Source organism: Anastrepha obliqua, chromosome 3 (assembly GCF_027943255.1).
Source record: "Anastrepha obliqua isolate idAnaObli1 chromosome 3, idAnaObli1_1.0, whole genome shotgun sequence".
NCBI classification, from domain to species: Eukaryota; Metazoa; Arthropoda; class Insecta; order Diptera; family Tephritidae; genus Anastrepha; species Anastrepha obliqua.
Genome location: NC_072894.1, coordinates 71,619,348 through 71,636,343, shown reverse-complemented (window position 1 = coordinate 71,636,343; position 16,996 = coordinate 71,619,348). Strand labels below are relative to the sequence as shown.

Genomic DNA, 16,996 nt, shown 5'->3' with positions numbered 1-16,996 from the left:
ATTTGAATTCAAAATAATACTTTGAGGCAGCAAGATAAATATTTATACGAAGCTCTATAGTCACAGGCATTTCAGATATTTGTAAAATTAGATAAATCTAAGTAATAAACGTATTTTCACAAAAATGCTCTAAACGAAAATATTTAAAACTATTATAATTTGGGCAGATGCCTATGACGTGTTGGATATTTTCAGGGACACCCAAGTCGCAAATTGTACAGGCGGTAGAAAGTATTTAGGTTTAGAAGACTTCCTCTTGCATGAAAAATTAAACTAGTACCGTACGCGAAAAAGTTCGCACTGAAATATTTAATATCTTTAAGTGCTAAGTTAGCCTGCAAATTCGGATTCAACAGCAGAGCCCAGAAAAGTCGAAAGTATTTTATTCTTAAAATTGTCTGAAAACGAAGGTTATGTAGTTGCTTGTGGAAGCACACCAACTTAACTCTTTATTTATCTTTCTGTAAAATGGAATCACTAAATGCGCTTAGCGAAGTGGCAAATGTTGTGAGTTATTATAGATTTTAAGGGAAAAAAGGGGTTAATACACCTTAACCAGGCTGTGGCATTAATAGAGGTACAAATCTACACTCCCACTTAGGCTTCGCCTCTGCTGCAGGTGAAAATTCATTCAATAGGAATGCCATATTCTTGCCATGAATCCACATTATATGTACCTACTGTGTCCGGTTATTATTCAACCACTGATCTTAAGCAGATACAGTCACGTTAGATTAGCGAAATTCTTAAATTGCTTAACTACTCTGTAAGATTGTTTCATGCATTCCTATACTAAATTAAAAATAGAGAAATACATTGAAAAACTCTGACAGCTTCTGAAATTCAGTCAAGTGGCTAAAGGCTGTAAGAGCCATGAAAACTTAAATATCATCTAGGTAAGACGAGAGTTTAAAAGAAGGGACAATATCTGCGCAACATCTTGGAGAGAGTCATAGAACTGTTATATAATATTATACGGAAAGCCAAGACATCATATTTTTAAATTTCGGTTTTCTAACCAAATAAATTCTTAACGGCTTATGAAAGTAAGCTAAAAAAGTATAAGATCTTAAAATAAGGAAAAAATCTCTGATCATCCCTTTTTGACTTGATTTTTCTCCATTCAATGCAGAAAATGCTCTTTGGAATATAGAAAAGTTACAAATAATAAATTAATTAATGTGTATAATAATTAATAATGCAATAATAATAAATAATGTAATAATAATTATTCAAAATGATCTCCCACAACTTCAATGCACTTATTCAAATGATCCTCTAATATACATATGTATATACATTTTTCTAAACTTTGCAAAATACTGCTACACAACTTTTTGTTGAATTGTTAATCAGTATGGCACTAACGTTCCTTGGGTATTTTTGATTTGTAATTTTTCATGTAAATTATGGAGTACTCATTTATCAGAGATGCATCAGGTATGAATCTTCACTAACAATGTCAAACAATTGCTCAATGAATTCTGGTGTTGTAATATACATTTGGACGATCACTACATGGCTCATCTTCAAACCTTGTACAACCACTTTTAAATGGAAATGAAGTAGCAGATTCCTCTAACGCGTTCACCATTTCTTTTTTCTGTTGCTGATGAGCCTTCCAAAACAACGGATACTATTACTGTGCGATATTCGGTTCTCTCCATTGTACAAAGAGCCACAAAACTAAGCCTTTTTACTAAATAAACTAAAATGATTTCGAGTGATGAACATCTTTATTTTCACCTTTACGCCCTCCATATTTGTATATCGCAGCTGTGGTGTTCCCAAGAGCCGAAAATGATTGACGTACAGATGCCATGAGCAAAAATTATACATCTTGCGATAGGATGATTACTTTGCGCCACTTTGCATATATTTCAATTGCCGCTAAATATTGGAAAAACGGTTTTGCACTATATTATAAAATTGGGAGATAAGTTTAAAGAATTATTTTATGTATTACTATAAACGTGCCTATTTTTCCATTAATGTTAATGTGCGAATCTTATGTATGAGGTGTTTTTAAGAGCGAATTTAAAATGATAATACGAAGCAGAAGTATTGTTGGAATACATTTTTATTATAATCTGGTAGATAATTTATGGCATTTATTTTTTGATGATATACGTCGTATGTCCGCCGCGGCTACGAGTTAGATGATTCATTCGATAAGTCCAATTTTTTACTACTTTTCCCAATAAATTTGACCGTATGGCGTCAATGGTGGCTTGAATATTGCAATAAATCAATTCTTATGCGCGCTGTATTGCAAGTTGCGTCGTCTTCTTGGGACCAAATGTCGTCAATGTTGAGCTGATTAATTTTTGGAGACAAACATTCAGTCAGCATAGATGGATAGCGCTCGCCATTTATGGTAACGGCAGGTCATTCCTCATTTCGGCAGCTCCTTCCTCAGGCCGATGATGCCGCCAGTGCTCTATCAACTTCGCGAACAGATTTATTATTATTTTTTTTCCACAATTTGGGAGCGTGGTTCAGGCGTTAAACGATTCATGATGACTTGCCAAACCTTACTGAACAGAAATGTCAATACCATATGTCAAACCATACTTATCGATATCGATAGTTCTCAAAAACAAACACCCGATATATGTTTGACACAGTAATTAGTAATTGTGCCAGTGCTGTCGACACGCACCTTGACAAAACTGGTGGCAATCACATTTCGAGTGTGAAGGACTACCTGCTGCTAGTTCCGTCTTCCAATTAGTGTTGTATTTATGCTTTACCTTCATTTTTTGTAAATCGGTTTTATGTAGAGCTAAAAATATGAAAGGAATGGTTATGCATATTACCGTAATGGTGAGTTAACCCTTTGGGAACGGAGGTGCTCGACGGGCGAGCGTCGCTGAGGACGAGAGGTATTGGAGTGGCCAATAAAGAAAATAAACACGTTGAACATTGTAAAAACAAAGGCTTTATTTAACACAAGACAAAATTTTTCATAAAATCAAAAAATAATTATAAACAAAGAAATTGAAAAAAAAAACAACGAAAAGAAGTTTGGGTGTATTTATGTATAAGTTTTATATTCCGACATTGTGTGGTATCGTTCAAATTGACAAAGTAATGCCGTCATCTTCCTTCTTATCAGATTCAAAGTATAATAACATTCGTCAGAACTGTCACTCTCTAACTTTGTAAGTTAAAAGTGGAAAATGTTTTAAATTCTATTTTATCATCACAAGCGAGTTTTTCATTGTAAGAATTTTTAGCGCACATGGCCTACTACATCAAAATCTGAACAAACTGTTTTAACCAGTTCATCTCTTCTTTCCGTAGAAGTACTCACAGCAGGATATAAAGTCAAGGTCCGCTTGAATTTCGCGTTTAGTGTCATGTGTTTGGCCGAGCTCCTCCTCCTATTTGTAGCGTGCGTCTTGATGTTGTTTCCATGAGTTCTGGGACCTACAATATTAAGCCGATTCCGAACGGCAAATGATTTGTTATAAGGAGCTTTTACATGCCAAAAATACTCTCGGAGGTTTGCCATTGCCTGCCGAGGGCGGCTGTTATTAGAAACAACTTTTTCTATAATTTTATTGTTTCATGTACGAAGATTCGCACCTACGCACTCCCGAATGCTAGTCACGCACCAACCAAGCAAAGGAAGTTTCCAAACTAAATTTATGGGATTTTTTAAGAGGTTAGGGGTAGTCAGCGGCCTGAAAAATTGATGATTTTCAATAATTTTTGTATTGATGTATTAATATGCTTCGACTTGATTTTAGCAAAATTTCACACACAAAAAAATTAATAGTTGTAAAAGTTATCGGCTAGTGAAGGCAATACATTAGCCTAAAAAAGTATTGGAATTTTTATAAATAATTAGCATGTCAGGGCATTAAAAAAATAGTAAATAGCATGGAATCAGCTTTGCATTTACGTTTCAGTACTAATAAATTTACTTAAATTTGAGCAAAAAAAAAATTAATTAATGTAAACAAATACTACAATACAAATCTTGACCGATTAAATACTAAATTTGCCGGCATTTTTTCAATCCATGCGGCATGGCAATTAATAAGATGAAATCAATTTTTTTTCATTTCGCAATGCTTTTGAAATCTAAAAAAATTCATCGGAATCGAATATGCAGATTTTTGTGAATGGGAAATCAGAACAGGCCTGTAATTTATATTGAAGAAAATGCAAAATAGCATCAACAAAAAATTACTAAAAATCAAAGCGAGTCTTTCACTTTATTACGCTTAAATTGTATAGCCTTACATACTCAATTTTTTTTTTAATTCTAATTTAAAAGTCATAAATTTGATGAATTTTACTAAATTTCCTACAGACTATGTAATACTAATTCATATGGGTTTTGATAAAAGATTAACTATATTTTTATTAAAAATTAGTTCAAATTTAATTAAAAAAAAACTAAATGTCAAAATTATCATAAGGAGTGCGTGGGTTTTTTCGGCGAGTTTTATTCCTCGACGAAGCTTATTCCAGTTTGCACACAAGTTGCAGGAAAACTGTCAATTCCAAAGCATCATGATTCCTTTCCATTTCCTTAAAGCAATGAAACTTACAAAAGGCCACACATTTAAGGCAACTATTTAACTATTACACGGCCGCTGTAGCAAAATTAATAAGTGTGTGATTACCGTACCGTAGCGCTTCCGCTCGATACACCAGACACGAAACAGCAAATGATAGGAAGTTTTTTCAAATGACGATCGCTCCTCTGTAGACAATGGCAAGCCTCCGAGTGTATTTCTGCCTTGAAAAAATGTCCTCAAAAAACTGTCTGCTCATAAAACTGCAGCTCTTTCCTTTTGTGCAAAAGATCTACACGACCATAACAAGGAGGAAGAGCTCGATAAGAGGAAACCTTATATCTATACGTATCTTATATACGTAATATAAAGGGTAGTCAAGGGCCGGTGTTGATTTTGAATAAAATACAATTTTTTTAAGAAATTATTGTCATTTCTCTTTATTATGAGAATATTATATATATATATATAATTGGCGCGTACACCCTTTTTGGGTGTTTGGCCGAGCTCTTCCTCCTATTTGTGGTGTGCGTCTTGATGTTGTTCCACCTACAGTTTCAAGCCGACTCCGAACGGCAGATATTTTTTTGAGGACCTTTTTCATGGCAGAAATACACTCGGAGGTTTGCCATTGCCTGCCGAGGGGCGACCGCTATTAGAAAAATGTTGTTATTAATTTTGGTTTCACCGAGATTCGAACCAACGTTCTCTCTGTGAATTCCAAATAGTAATCACGCACCAACAAATTCGGCTACGGCGGGCGCCGTATGCTAATATTGGTATGGCTCAATTACGTATGGAACAAAATATCGGCCAAATGGCGGCACACCTCCATCCGATGGTCCAAATTTTCGATAATGCTGAGGCATAATTGAGGTTCTATGCCGTTAATGTGCCGAATTATCTCATCCTTTAGCTCTTGAATTGTTGCTGGCTTATCGATGTAGACCTTTACTTTCAAATAACCCCAAAGAAAAAAGTCCAACGGTGTCGTTGACGTTTAGGTGTGGTTCAAATTCAACATCGACCCTTGAAATTTAACCACCCTTTATATATGTATATGAAAACGTAGAAATCCCTTATTTGCAACGATGACATTTTATAGTATGCCAAAGATTCTCGAAGGATTTTATAGAAAGCAGGACCTGATTACCCAATTGTGGGAAAATATCAATTCGCACACGACAAATAGAAGGAGGAGCTGGGCCAAACAGACAACAAAAATGCCTTGCGCTTTCCTTCCTTGTGTTTGTCACTTTACGGGTCGTAATTTCTGCTACAGGTACTTTAGTAGCTTTTCTGCTCTCCGTTTAGAAGTTATTGCTTTTCTTATGTTTGCATTTCTATAATAGATCCCACGAGTTCGAAGGAAAGAAGGCCCGTTGTTCCATAGCCCTTAGTAGTACAGTAAGCCCACGGTGACTCACTGAGGTGGGTCCTTTCCCTCCGACTGCATGAAGTTGCATGGACACGTGCTATCCCGTAAGGGGGGCAGCAAAGGGTGTAAGCTCCACTTATTATTACTAAATATTTGTATGTCTCTTATTCTAAATCTCATTTTCCTATGTCTATTTCTTACCACATTGATGGTTCCAGATTACCCAATCCAAGTGAAATATTGAGTTTTTGGCTTTTGATTCTCTTTTCAAAAACGTTGAAATTACACCATTACGAAGTCATATTCTGTACTTGCTTTTATTTGACATTAGCGTTCAGCCTCTATGGGTCAGCCGTATATCTAAAGTTTCTATATACGTCATTTGAACGTTCTAAGCCAGCTAGCGTTCTCCTACTTTTCTAGAGACAGTCATACGCATGTCAAATTAGTAGGCTTGAATGTGTCCAGAAAGTCTTTGTGCGCTATGCTTGGCGTTCTTTGCGTTTTACCATTCCCTCATAAATAAGTCGGTACTTGTTCGTTAACCTAAGATCGCTAGATAGTAGAAGGACTTTCGTTTTCGATTTAATAAGTGGGCTGCTTAAGAAGCTTACGGACCATGATATTTTATGGTTATCGATGGTTTGAACTTCCAATGTTCTGATTTCTAGAAGTTTGAGAGATTTGAATTCGCTTTCAAATCTTATTGGCCTTATTTTTTCGTCCACAAAACATTTTTGGAAAATGTTACAAAACGAGTTGTTTAAATAATTTATACATAAGTATTCTCATTATCTTTCTTTATAAAAATAGTACGCACACTGAATAAATAAATGCACAGTTACACATACCTACATATTTGAGAGAAAAAATACGCCAGTGTATTCACTTAACATAGCCAGTTCAAGTGTTTTCTGCCGTTTCATTTTAGAGAATAATTGCAAATGTTAGTATTCATTTAAGCTTTGCATGTGAAATGACTTTTCAAACAATTATGGCATAATATCGGAAAGCAAATGCTGTTGACTTTAATTAAATCGTTCAAATGTATCAAATTACCACCAACTGCTCAATAAGCTCATTACTCATTTTCTACTTCTAAGTATTCTAAGTGAGATTCGATTCAAACAACGTATTCTTGGAAATGTATGTCACGCTAGCTTGCATTTGTAAGCAACGTGGGTTGCATTTGCGGGCAACAGTATGACCCAATTACCAACTCAGTGGTAAACTAATCAAGGCTACTGGCAATTTAATTTTTACCTTCGTTCAGGACTAAATTAAGTCAAATTTAGAGTGCGGAGCTTAAATAGATAACCAGCCATAAATTTCAGTATTTGAGTAGCAATAAATGTAGATACAGGGTTTTTTATTAAGTGCTCGAACTTTGAATTTAAATAAAGGGTGATTTTTTAAGAGCTATAGGAAAGTTTTTCAAAAAACACACGTAAAGGGTGATTTTTTAAGAGCTATAGGAAAGTTTTTCAAAAAAACACACGTAAAATTCAGAAAAATGCAGGAAATTTTTATTTAAATCGATAGTGCAGTGCATATAATTGAATGTTTGAAGATTATTTCATGCAAATGTTGACCGCGACTGCGCTTCAAATGGTCAAACCGCTTAGTCCAATTTTGGCATACTCTTTCCAATGTTTCGGCCGGTATCTCACATATAAATGCTTTAATGCGTTAATTGAAGCAGGATTGTCTGAGTAGACATGAGCTTTAACATAACCCCACAAAAAATAATCTAAAGGCGTTATATAGCACGATCTGGATGGCTAACTGACAGGTCCCGAACGTGAAATAAAATGTTCACCGAACTCGCCTCTCAACAAGTTCATTGTTACGCGTGCTGTGTGGCATGTGGCACCGTCTTGCTGAAACCACATGTCATGCAAGTCAAGCTCTTGCATTTTGGGCAAAAAAAAATTGGATATCATTTCACGGTAGCGCTCACCATTCACAGTTACGTTACGATTCGCAGCGTCTTTGAAGAAGTACGGCCCAATGATACCTCCAACCCATAAACCGCACCAAACTGTGACCTTTCTGGATACATTGGTAGCTCTTGCAATTCTTCTGGCTGATCTTCACTCCAAAATCGACAATTCGGCTTATTTACGTACCCATTGATTCAAAAAAGAACTTCGTCTCTGAACACAATTTTTCGGTAAAAAAGTGGATCTTCGGCCAACTTTCCAAGAGCCCATTCACCAAAAATTCTACGTTGTGGTAGGTCGTTCGGCTTCAATTCTTGCACCAGCTGTATTTTGAAAGGCTTCACACCTAAACCCTTTCGCAAAATTTTCCACGTTGTTGAGTAACAGAGGCCCAATTGCTGCGAACGGCAACGAATCGATAATTGATGGTCATCATTAACACTGGCCGATACAGCTGCGATATTTTCTACAGTTCGCACTCTACGTAAGCGTGTTGGTGGTTTAATGCCCAATAATGTGAAATTGGTTCTAAATTTAGTCAGAGTAGGTCGAATAGCCGCTTCAGTGGGTCGATTAAACTAACCATAAAATGGATGTAGCGCGCAATAAACTTTCTTAACAGAACACGCATTTTTATAATAAAATTCAATGATTTGCAAGCGTTGTTCGTGTGTAAGACGATTCATGGTTAAATTATAGAACAAACTGAAGATGTTTGACAGTGAAACAAAACACGAAACGTGCGTCAGCTGTTTAAACCAACTGTTTAAAAAGATAATAGCTAAAAAATCACCCGTTACTTACAAGAAATAGTTTAAATGACAATGTCACACTTGTTTTTTTTTCATACGTGGTCAATTGTATTATGTGTTTCAAGTGACCGTCGCAACTCTGCTCATATTGGATGAGAGGCATTCACAGTGAGCGCAGATTTTGCGCCTCTATATAGAAATATGAGATGTTGAGACCGCTAAAGTCAAAGCCGCTGTAGTTAAAGCAAGTAGTGACCGGTGCCTATCGCTCAAAATCTGTCGATTTTGTTTCTTCACGAATCCATTTCACAAAAAGTGGACCTCAATCACTGAAGATGATTTCCTACCCGAAGTCAGCGAAGGGAATGACAATAAACTGTAACGATTCAAGTATGTCAGTGTATGGCGTATATAGAGTTCGAATGCACTTATTGAAAAACTCTTTATCATATAATGTGGTTATAATAAAGTTCTTTAATTGATTTCGTTTATCGAACCGACCATTAAACAAATATTGATTTTCATTTCATATGATTTTCTGTATGTCTTTTGTCACTGTTGTTCAGTTGTATATCCAAGTTCCCTAAACGAGCTTTCCATCTTACATCCATCTGAATAATAATCCCTAACTATAACCCAGTGGAAACACCAGTCATTAGAAACAAATTGTTCTGATCCTCAGCAAGTTGCGCACTCTTTGTATTGGGTGTTTTTTTAGCTTCATAAGAACGATCGATATCGATAGCTATGATTTGACAGCTGAGAATAACAAACTATGTTGACATATCTGTTCGGTAAGGTTAAAAAATAAATCTGTTTGTGAAGTTCATAGAGCAAAGCGTTGAAGAAGGTGGCGAGATGTCGATTCATCGACAAGGCCTTTGTCGTTGGACTACGTGGAAAATTTTAGGTAAGGATCTTGACTTACATGCCTATAAAATACAGCTCTTGCAAGAATTGAAGCCAAATTAACATCGTTTGCGCCGAATTTTTCGTCTAATTGCGCTCATTTAGATGCATTATTCAGATTTATTGGAACAGTAGTCAAATATTGGAGTCGTCGCCGCGGCGGACAAATATCGGATATCAGATTCAACCAGATTATAAGAAAAAAAAGCTCATTGCAATAATATTTCTGTGTTCTGTTAAGTTCTCAAGCTCTTAAAAAACACCCGTTACATCATTTGTTCGGTCGCAATTTGTTTTTCTGGCCGGACAAACAGCTCATTACCGATAAGATCGAAAGTGTTAAAAAACGTTCATTCTCCTATTGGGCTGAGAAATTTCACATTGTAGGAGCACATCGTGTTCGTAAGATCATAAATAGCGCCATTGAATTCAATTTACAATAATAGAATATGGTTTGTCACCTTGGGTAATGATATAAATTCATATGTAACATTCATAGAATCAACTAATTAAATAAAGATAATGACGACATTTCTCCGTAAAACTACTCATATATTGTATGTATAATGAGCTAAATTGGTGTCCCATTTATCCCAATTTATCCCACCCTACCGGCATGATTATTTTCAATTTTTCTTTATTATGTTTCCTTTCTGTACATCTTGATGTACGTTGGGAACGCCTAAGTGATGTCAGCGGAACTTAACAAAGCTCGCTCGTGATACTTGATACCAAGTACAAACGCCAAGTCATGCTTCACTCAGGTAGCGGGTATCCATTTGCACAACACAGCTGGCCAGGAAAGCCTTCAGCACATAGTTCGCTGCTTTATGTCTATGTTGCTACATACAACACTCAAACAGTTCTCGTTTCATCTTCTGCAAAGTAGAACTTGTTGAATTTTGACTTACTGTCAAAGCTCAATCATTTTACCTTGCATACGAGTATTAAATAGCAACTAACAACTATCGATAAGCATCGCTCAGGAGAACCAAAATCGAAAAAGGAACCCAAGTTCGATCAAATGTGAAGGGTTTGCTCACTGCTAACCAAAATAAAACAAATTCATGTTCTGATGAAAATAGAGGTATGCACTGTATATTGTGCTAGAAGTTATAGTAAATCCCAATCTCTTTTGGAAAATAATCAACGAAAGAAGTGTACAAAATGTGAACATTGGTTTTTGAAACTGTGTTTGGGAAGTGTTGGGTTTTCACCCAGAAATAGTCCCAGAGATATACAACCGATCAATATTATGTTATGGTTATTTAGTCTAGTAAACCACCCCAGTAACCTAAATGTTCATATGCATAAACATTATTCGCAGACTCCTAGTACTTGTAAGACTGCTGGTACACCAGTAGTTGTAAGAATATTTCCTTTTACCTGATTTTGTGAGTGTTTCAGGGATTTTATGAGCTTTCTCAGCTTAGTCCATCTCTAAACTGAGTACGTACCTCTAATGCCTTTCACAGCCAAATAGATAATGGTAATGCAAGGCAGAGCACTATTGAATAGCGTTTTCAAGCCCTTATTTGGAAATCTGTTCGTTAGAAACAGTTCGGGAAACAAGACTGCATATGGCTTCAAGCAACGACTGGATCCCAGCTTCTCCACGATTAATTAACGCTTCTTAACTCTTAGTAATCCGGGCTTGGATGACTTACAATTTCGAGCTGCAGAATAGCCAAACTTACTTGGTTATTTGCTATATTATCGAAACCCCAGCGCGACGCGGTGAATGCCGTCGTTTTCAGATATTGAATAGTTTGAGCACTTTCTGTGTTTAGCGAGGGATTATTCTAGAGATTCATGCATTGTTCTTATAATAGCCTTAATAATACCTGCCTGCGTCGCTGCTCCACTAACTGTGAGTAATCGAATGGCATCTACTCGTACTGGACTGAGTCGAAGCAGAAGAGGACGGGTATTAGTCAAGTGATTCAACTGAGCTTTTGAAGAGGTGTGCGTTGTTTCTTCGCATATTTGGCATATCTTTGTCATGTCCGGATCTATCATGCATAAAATAGTAGTTTAGTATAAGGACTACTCGGTTATCACTAGACCATTCGAGCTATTTACCTGCTCTAGGTAGTATTTGAAGTGCGCTTAAGGCATTCATGGAGCAAAAGTTTGTGAAGGTGTTAATTGTATTTCGATGAATTTCGCTGACGGCCTGTCGTGGTGGGCACGAAACTGATGGTGTACGTAGCGCTTAATCGATCTTGTAGGGGCTCAATACATATATTATGCTTTCCTCTCAACCTGAGAACCGTAGCCGCAAAACGGCACTTAATTGTTACTTCGTCGTGAAGCTCTTCGCACCATATTAACCCTACCTAATCTATAAACCGACCTAGTATAACATTCAAATTTTTTTCATTTCATATATTTCTCCCCAAAGCTCTCATTTACCAACTACTTTCCACAATTCACAATAGGTTTTAAAAACTGCTGCTAGCTTTCACAAAGCCTTGTATATTATTGTATATAATGGCAAGTCTTGATAATGTTTCGGCTACGCAGTTTCAGGCAGTAGCGCGCCCATTGGCAGTTATTTTAATTTAACAGAAACCAGAGTAACCTTCAATGGAATCCCACTATTATTCTGTTTATACCTCATTATTTTCAGTTAACTTTTTCGACAACAAACAATTTTTTCACAAATATACCATACATACAAGAGCAAACATATCAACCGCATTGCAAAGGAGCTCTAATTGAATACAAATTGGAGCTGCAGGGAAAGGTAACTACGAAAAGAGCTACCACAATACCAGGAATTGCAATTACAGAAGGCTGTGTAACCTGAATACATAGTTGTAGTCGATGTGATGCCATCGCGACGGGCGGGTGGTGGCACAGTGCGGCGTAAGCACTCAATTGGTAATTTGCGTCGTGCTCATCCCGCCTCGGGGGCCACATGGAATGTTCAGGTGGTGCGTGGAAAAATGTCATCCAAATGCCTCTGGCATGCTTGTCGCGCACTCGTGCTGGGCTTAACGCTGATGCTGCTCGGTGGCAGTATGGCTACGATAGGTAAATTGCGAACGCAACAGCATAAAATTTACAAATTAAACACGCAGGCGTACTGTGACTGATTTCTGTATTTTTTTGTTTATTTTTGCAACAGGCTATTATGCGGACTACCTCTCGACGGGTTCTGAGTTGCGCGGCAATGCGACGGTGCGGGTCAAAAATGACCTAAAGGGTTTTCACCTCAACAACCTCTCCTACGTCGGACCTATTGTGATGGGCTTCGGTGGTTTCATTGTGGTGGCTTCTTGTGTTATGACATTTGAGGCGCGTGACTCAGCCGCAAAAGTGGTGCCAGCGCGTTTTCGACCTGGTGCGGGCGGTAGCAAATCGACCGTACGCAGTAATCAGAGCAGTGCCACTTCGCAAAGGCGTGCCATTGGTAAGTAGTTATTAAATAGAAGTGGGAAATAAACCACTTAACTATCTTATACTTATAGGTATTCAATTGCAAACAACGCGTTGGGATCAACAATTTGGTGTATTTCGCACGTCACCAGCTGAGCCGCCACCGCAGGCCACACCACAGCCTTTCGATCGGGAGGCACTTACAGCCGAGCTTATCAAATTTTCAAAGTCCCTCAGGTAAATCAGTTTGGTTTATCTAACTATTTTCACTTCGCCACAATTTTCTTCATGCAATCACTTTGTAAATATCGCATAATATTCACACGTTTCCTGCAAGCAATACATTTAAACCCAACCGCAATTCAGTTCAGCTCAACTCTAGTGTTAAAACAAAAAAATCGCTTTCGCTTTCATTTCATTAGCGCATCCGCTCGCTTTTCTCCACAACTACGACGCCTCACCCACACTGGTTCTGTGCCAAATCTCTCCACACATGTCCCCCATCCCATCGCTTACTCCACTAACCTCTCACATTTGCTTTCGCCGCATCACAAACCACTTTTATTGCTGGAACAAAAACGTCACCGACACCATCATCGACACCACCACCATCATCACCGCCATCTGCACACCAACAGCAGTGGACGTCAGGTAAAGTCGCGCGGGTCGCGCATTAGTAATAGTTTGGTGCAACGCAATACTCGTGAAAATGGTGGGCCTTGTGCGCTACTCCAGCCGCCTGCTACAAATAAGCTCTACTGGCACGCAGCCTCCTTCGATGATGGTGCCCGTGTGGAAAAGCAGCTATCAAGGGCTACAGTGGCTGACATGTCCCGTCGCTCCGACACGGCTAAGCGTCATGTGCTGGCACGACAGAAGCCGATCGAACAGGAGGAGGACAAAAGTAGTCCGCTAGGAAATCGGAGGTGAGTACCGACAAGGATCTAATCAATAAGAGTCGCAAACATGGTTATGAGTGTGGGCGGTTGTATTGAGAAATGTAACTGAAAGCAATGTACGACCATTAGTCTCTACGTAAGCAATTTCTTTGTGTGGCATACACCTACTTTGTATTGCAGTATAATTTTTCCTATTGATGTTTGGTACAGAGTCCCGCAACCTTAAGATCTATTATGCCCCCCACCCCCCTTCCTTCATGCCGTCCACTATTAGGTGGTTACACACGACTCTGTCACGTTCAAGTATATACCTTGCAGTTTTGTTCCTTGCTACTCTGTAAAGTTCGCGAATTTCATAGGTCTGCATTGTTCTGTGAAAATGAAATGAATTAAAATTCTTATGTTGTATTTGGATAAGATCATGCAATCCTTAAAGGGTTTTCGGTTATAAGAACCAAAACGTGGTCTGGAGTGCGCAAACCTGGTAGTTTGTCGTAGTATAGTTCCCTATGAGCTGCTTCCTCTTGTTTGTCGGGATGCCGCCTGTCCGAACCGCAAAAGAATTCTAGACCTATAAAGGCAGTTGATGTCACTTCTTGGCGAGTTTGTTTGGAATCTTTTCTCTTTAATACTATTGTGACCCGCTTCTCAACAAATTTTGGTACACTGAAGCATCACATCACCAGCTTAGAGACTACCTTGTTGGATCTGGGTACCCTAATATCTGCTTCGCTGTCTGACAAGGTTACAATTTATCAGTCCCAGTAACTGTGGTAATCCGATATTGTAGTCTGCACATCTTTATATTTCCGCCTAATAATTGAAACTCCGGTTTCAGAGTATCTTAACACCAATTTCAATACCTTCTTCGGTAACTGACTCAATCGCGCACCAAGTTATCATAAATTTGTTTAACTCTTTTCGCTTGGGCCTGCATGTGAATGTGAAGGGGTATAACCCCCAGTAGGTAAAAGGAGTACCGCACATTCTCTGATTAAATTCAGAGTACAGAGAACCGTACAAACTTAGCGTGGTGTCAAAAAATCCGTTAAAGCAACATAATCTTTGATTTTGATGATGATTGTAGCCTTTACATGTTTCTCTTCATTTTCATTAGTTCATCTCGATTACGCTCAAGCGCGCTTGCTGACGAATTATATATTTTCGACTTCACTTTTTTCAACTATGTATTTTTTTTTTTCCTTGTTAACTTAAATGTTAATGGATGTACAAGTACTAACAACTGTTTCTTTTCTTCCATTTGCCAGAAGTTCTACAATGTCAGACTCTTCATATAGCGGCCGCTGGACGGCACGCTGCGCCTCCATGGCTAGTCGCGCCTCAAGCATCGATTCGCGACGCATACAAGTTGATTTGCATAGCCCTGAAGTAATGCCAAAATCTATATTGCGCTCACCGAAGCGGTACAGTTCTGGACCATCCGCCACTCCGTCAGTGGAGAAGGAGTTCAGGTATACTTAATTCATTTGATAATTTTTTTTTTTTCAGAACTCAGAAAATATTTGGTCTTACGTAAGGAGTTCAGTTATTAAATAAAAAATTTAATGTAGTTTAGTTTAGGTATTTGGTTATCATCCATCAGGGCTTAGGAGAGTGGCACACGTTTAGACAATACTGATATACATTGTGGTTATCTGATAGACATTCCTAAGACAAAACCTTTAAAAAACTTGATCGACTTTAAAAAAGTTCCAAAACTACATTGCTTTAAACTAGTGGTCCTTTATCGGCCTTGAAAGGTTTAGTCATACTCTGTCAGTTCATTACCAGGCAAGTATGCATATCTCAAGGCAAGTATACTGTATAACTCGACTCGTGCGAATAGAATGAAACCTGAGATCGTCGCAGCAATTCATCACGCTGAGCAGAAGGGATCGCTGACAAGCCGCATCATAAGGAATAAGAATATATAATATAAAGCACCTGCCGGAAACTGTAACGCATCTCCTGAGAAGGAGATGGAAATTTATTGGCTCAGAAACTTTTAAGCATCTAAATGATAGGGCTGAGTTAGCGATAGGGCAATTTGTGTGAATAGAACAGCTGCTACAAGTGTACTGAAAAGAAAGTCCTGATAGACTAACTAATGTTTGCGTTGACACGCACCCAGACTTTTTGCACAAAAAAATTTCGAATTTTTGTGAACATAATATTATATTTTAAGCATATGGCTTTCAGTTTTGCTCTAGCAAAACAAACACACCACATGTATTTTTTTTTATTTTCCAGGAGCCAAGCAAGCGTTTGTTCTGAGCCACCTGCAGCCATACACCACCTTTCCGGTCAATCGAGCTTGGAGCCTTGCTTTCCTGAAGAGAATATCGATAATGTAGACGATAAATTATCCAACAGCATCAACGGCGTGGCGTTATCACCGGTTGCGCTTAATGTGGCCATTCAAACTGTTTCTATGACAACTGTGCACCAAGTAGAAGAGTTGCCGCCACCGCTTCCCAAGAAGTTGAATAGCATCCTCAAAAAGGCACGACCCGACACGCTTTGCCTTGACTCCAATGCGAAACCTGTTGTGGTGAATGAGTGCAATAAATCCCTGTATCGCAGTAATTCTTCACGTACATTCTATCGACCTAAAGCACAACTGCCCAATGTATCGGACGATAGTATCTTCTTTATACGTTCCTCAAGTGAACGGCAAAGTATCGAGAGCAATGATCTTTACGATTCTGTGCAGGTAATAAACGAAAGACGCACAACGCTCTTGCGAACAGAAAGCGAAGCAGCGCTTAGCAATATGCAAAAAGCAAGCAGTTTCTCGTTGCTAGCCGAGATACCAGAGCGTGCGCAAAACAACTCAATAGATGTGGACGAGAATACATCGAGTGAGGATACGAAGACGACGGCAAAAAAAGAGACCACCGTGGAAATTGAGCCGGAAGAGGAACTACCTCCTATAAGCCAAAACGAAGGGTGAAATGAATAAAGGAGTTCATAAATTCTAAGTAGATGATCCAAGCAGGAATCTTATGTGTATGTACCGTAGAAGCCCTTAGAAATAGGAACATTTTTTACCAAAAGTTCAGAAACTGTAGCCAAGTACCGGTATTAGTAGATTTAGGTAATTATGGCATAAGATAAGGAAATGGTTGAATAAGTTAGTGGCTTATATTTAGCGAGTTTGAGATGGAATTTGGAACAGGTGAAATAGAAAATTTATGCC

At 38.2% G+C, this 16,996-nt stretch overlaps 1 protein-coding gene across 1 annotated transcript; it reads left to right on the top strand.

The window, feature by feature from the left end:
• Positions 1 to 12,348: 12,348 nt before the first annotated feature.
• LOC129242061 (uncharacterized) lies at positions 12,349 to 16,750 on the top strand. Its single transcript, XM_054878621.1, has 6 exons — positions 12,349 to 12,553; positions 12,648 to 12,932; positions 12,991 to 13,135; positions 13,321 to 13,824; positions 15,066 to 15,269; positions 16,048 to 16,750. The coding sequence occupies exons 1-6, from the start codon at positions 12,349 to 12,351 to the stop codon at positions 16,748 to 16,750; spliced, it is 2,046 nt and encodes a 681-aa protein (XP_054734596.1).
• The last annotated feature ends 246 nt before the right edge of the window (positions 16,751 to 16,996 follow it).

Excerpts from the sequence above, each read along its gene's own strand:
- LOC129242061 (XM_054878621.1), top strand. The coding sequence starts at position 12,349 with ATGCCATCGCGACGGGCGGGTGGTGGCACAGTGCGGCGTAAGCACTCA. Across the intron at positions 12,554-12,647 it reads TGGCAGTATGGCTACGATAG|GCTATTATGCGGACTACCTC; the intron begins GTAAATTGCGAA and ends TTTTTGCAACAG. Across the intron at positions 12,933-12,990 it reads TTCGCAAAGGCGTGCCATTG|GTATTCAATTGCAAACAACG; the intron begins GTAAGTAGTTAT and ends TTATACTTATAG.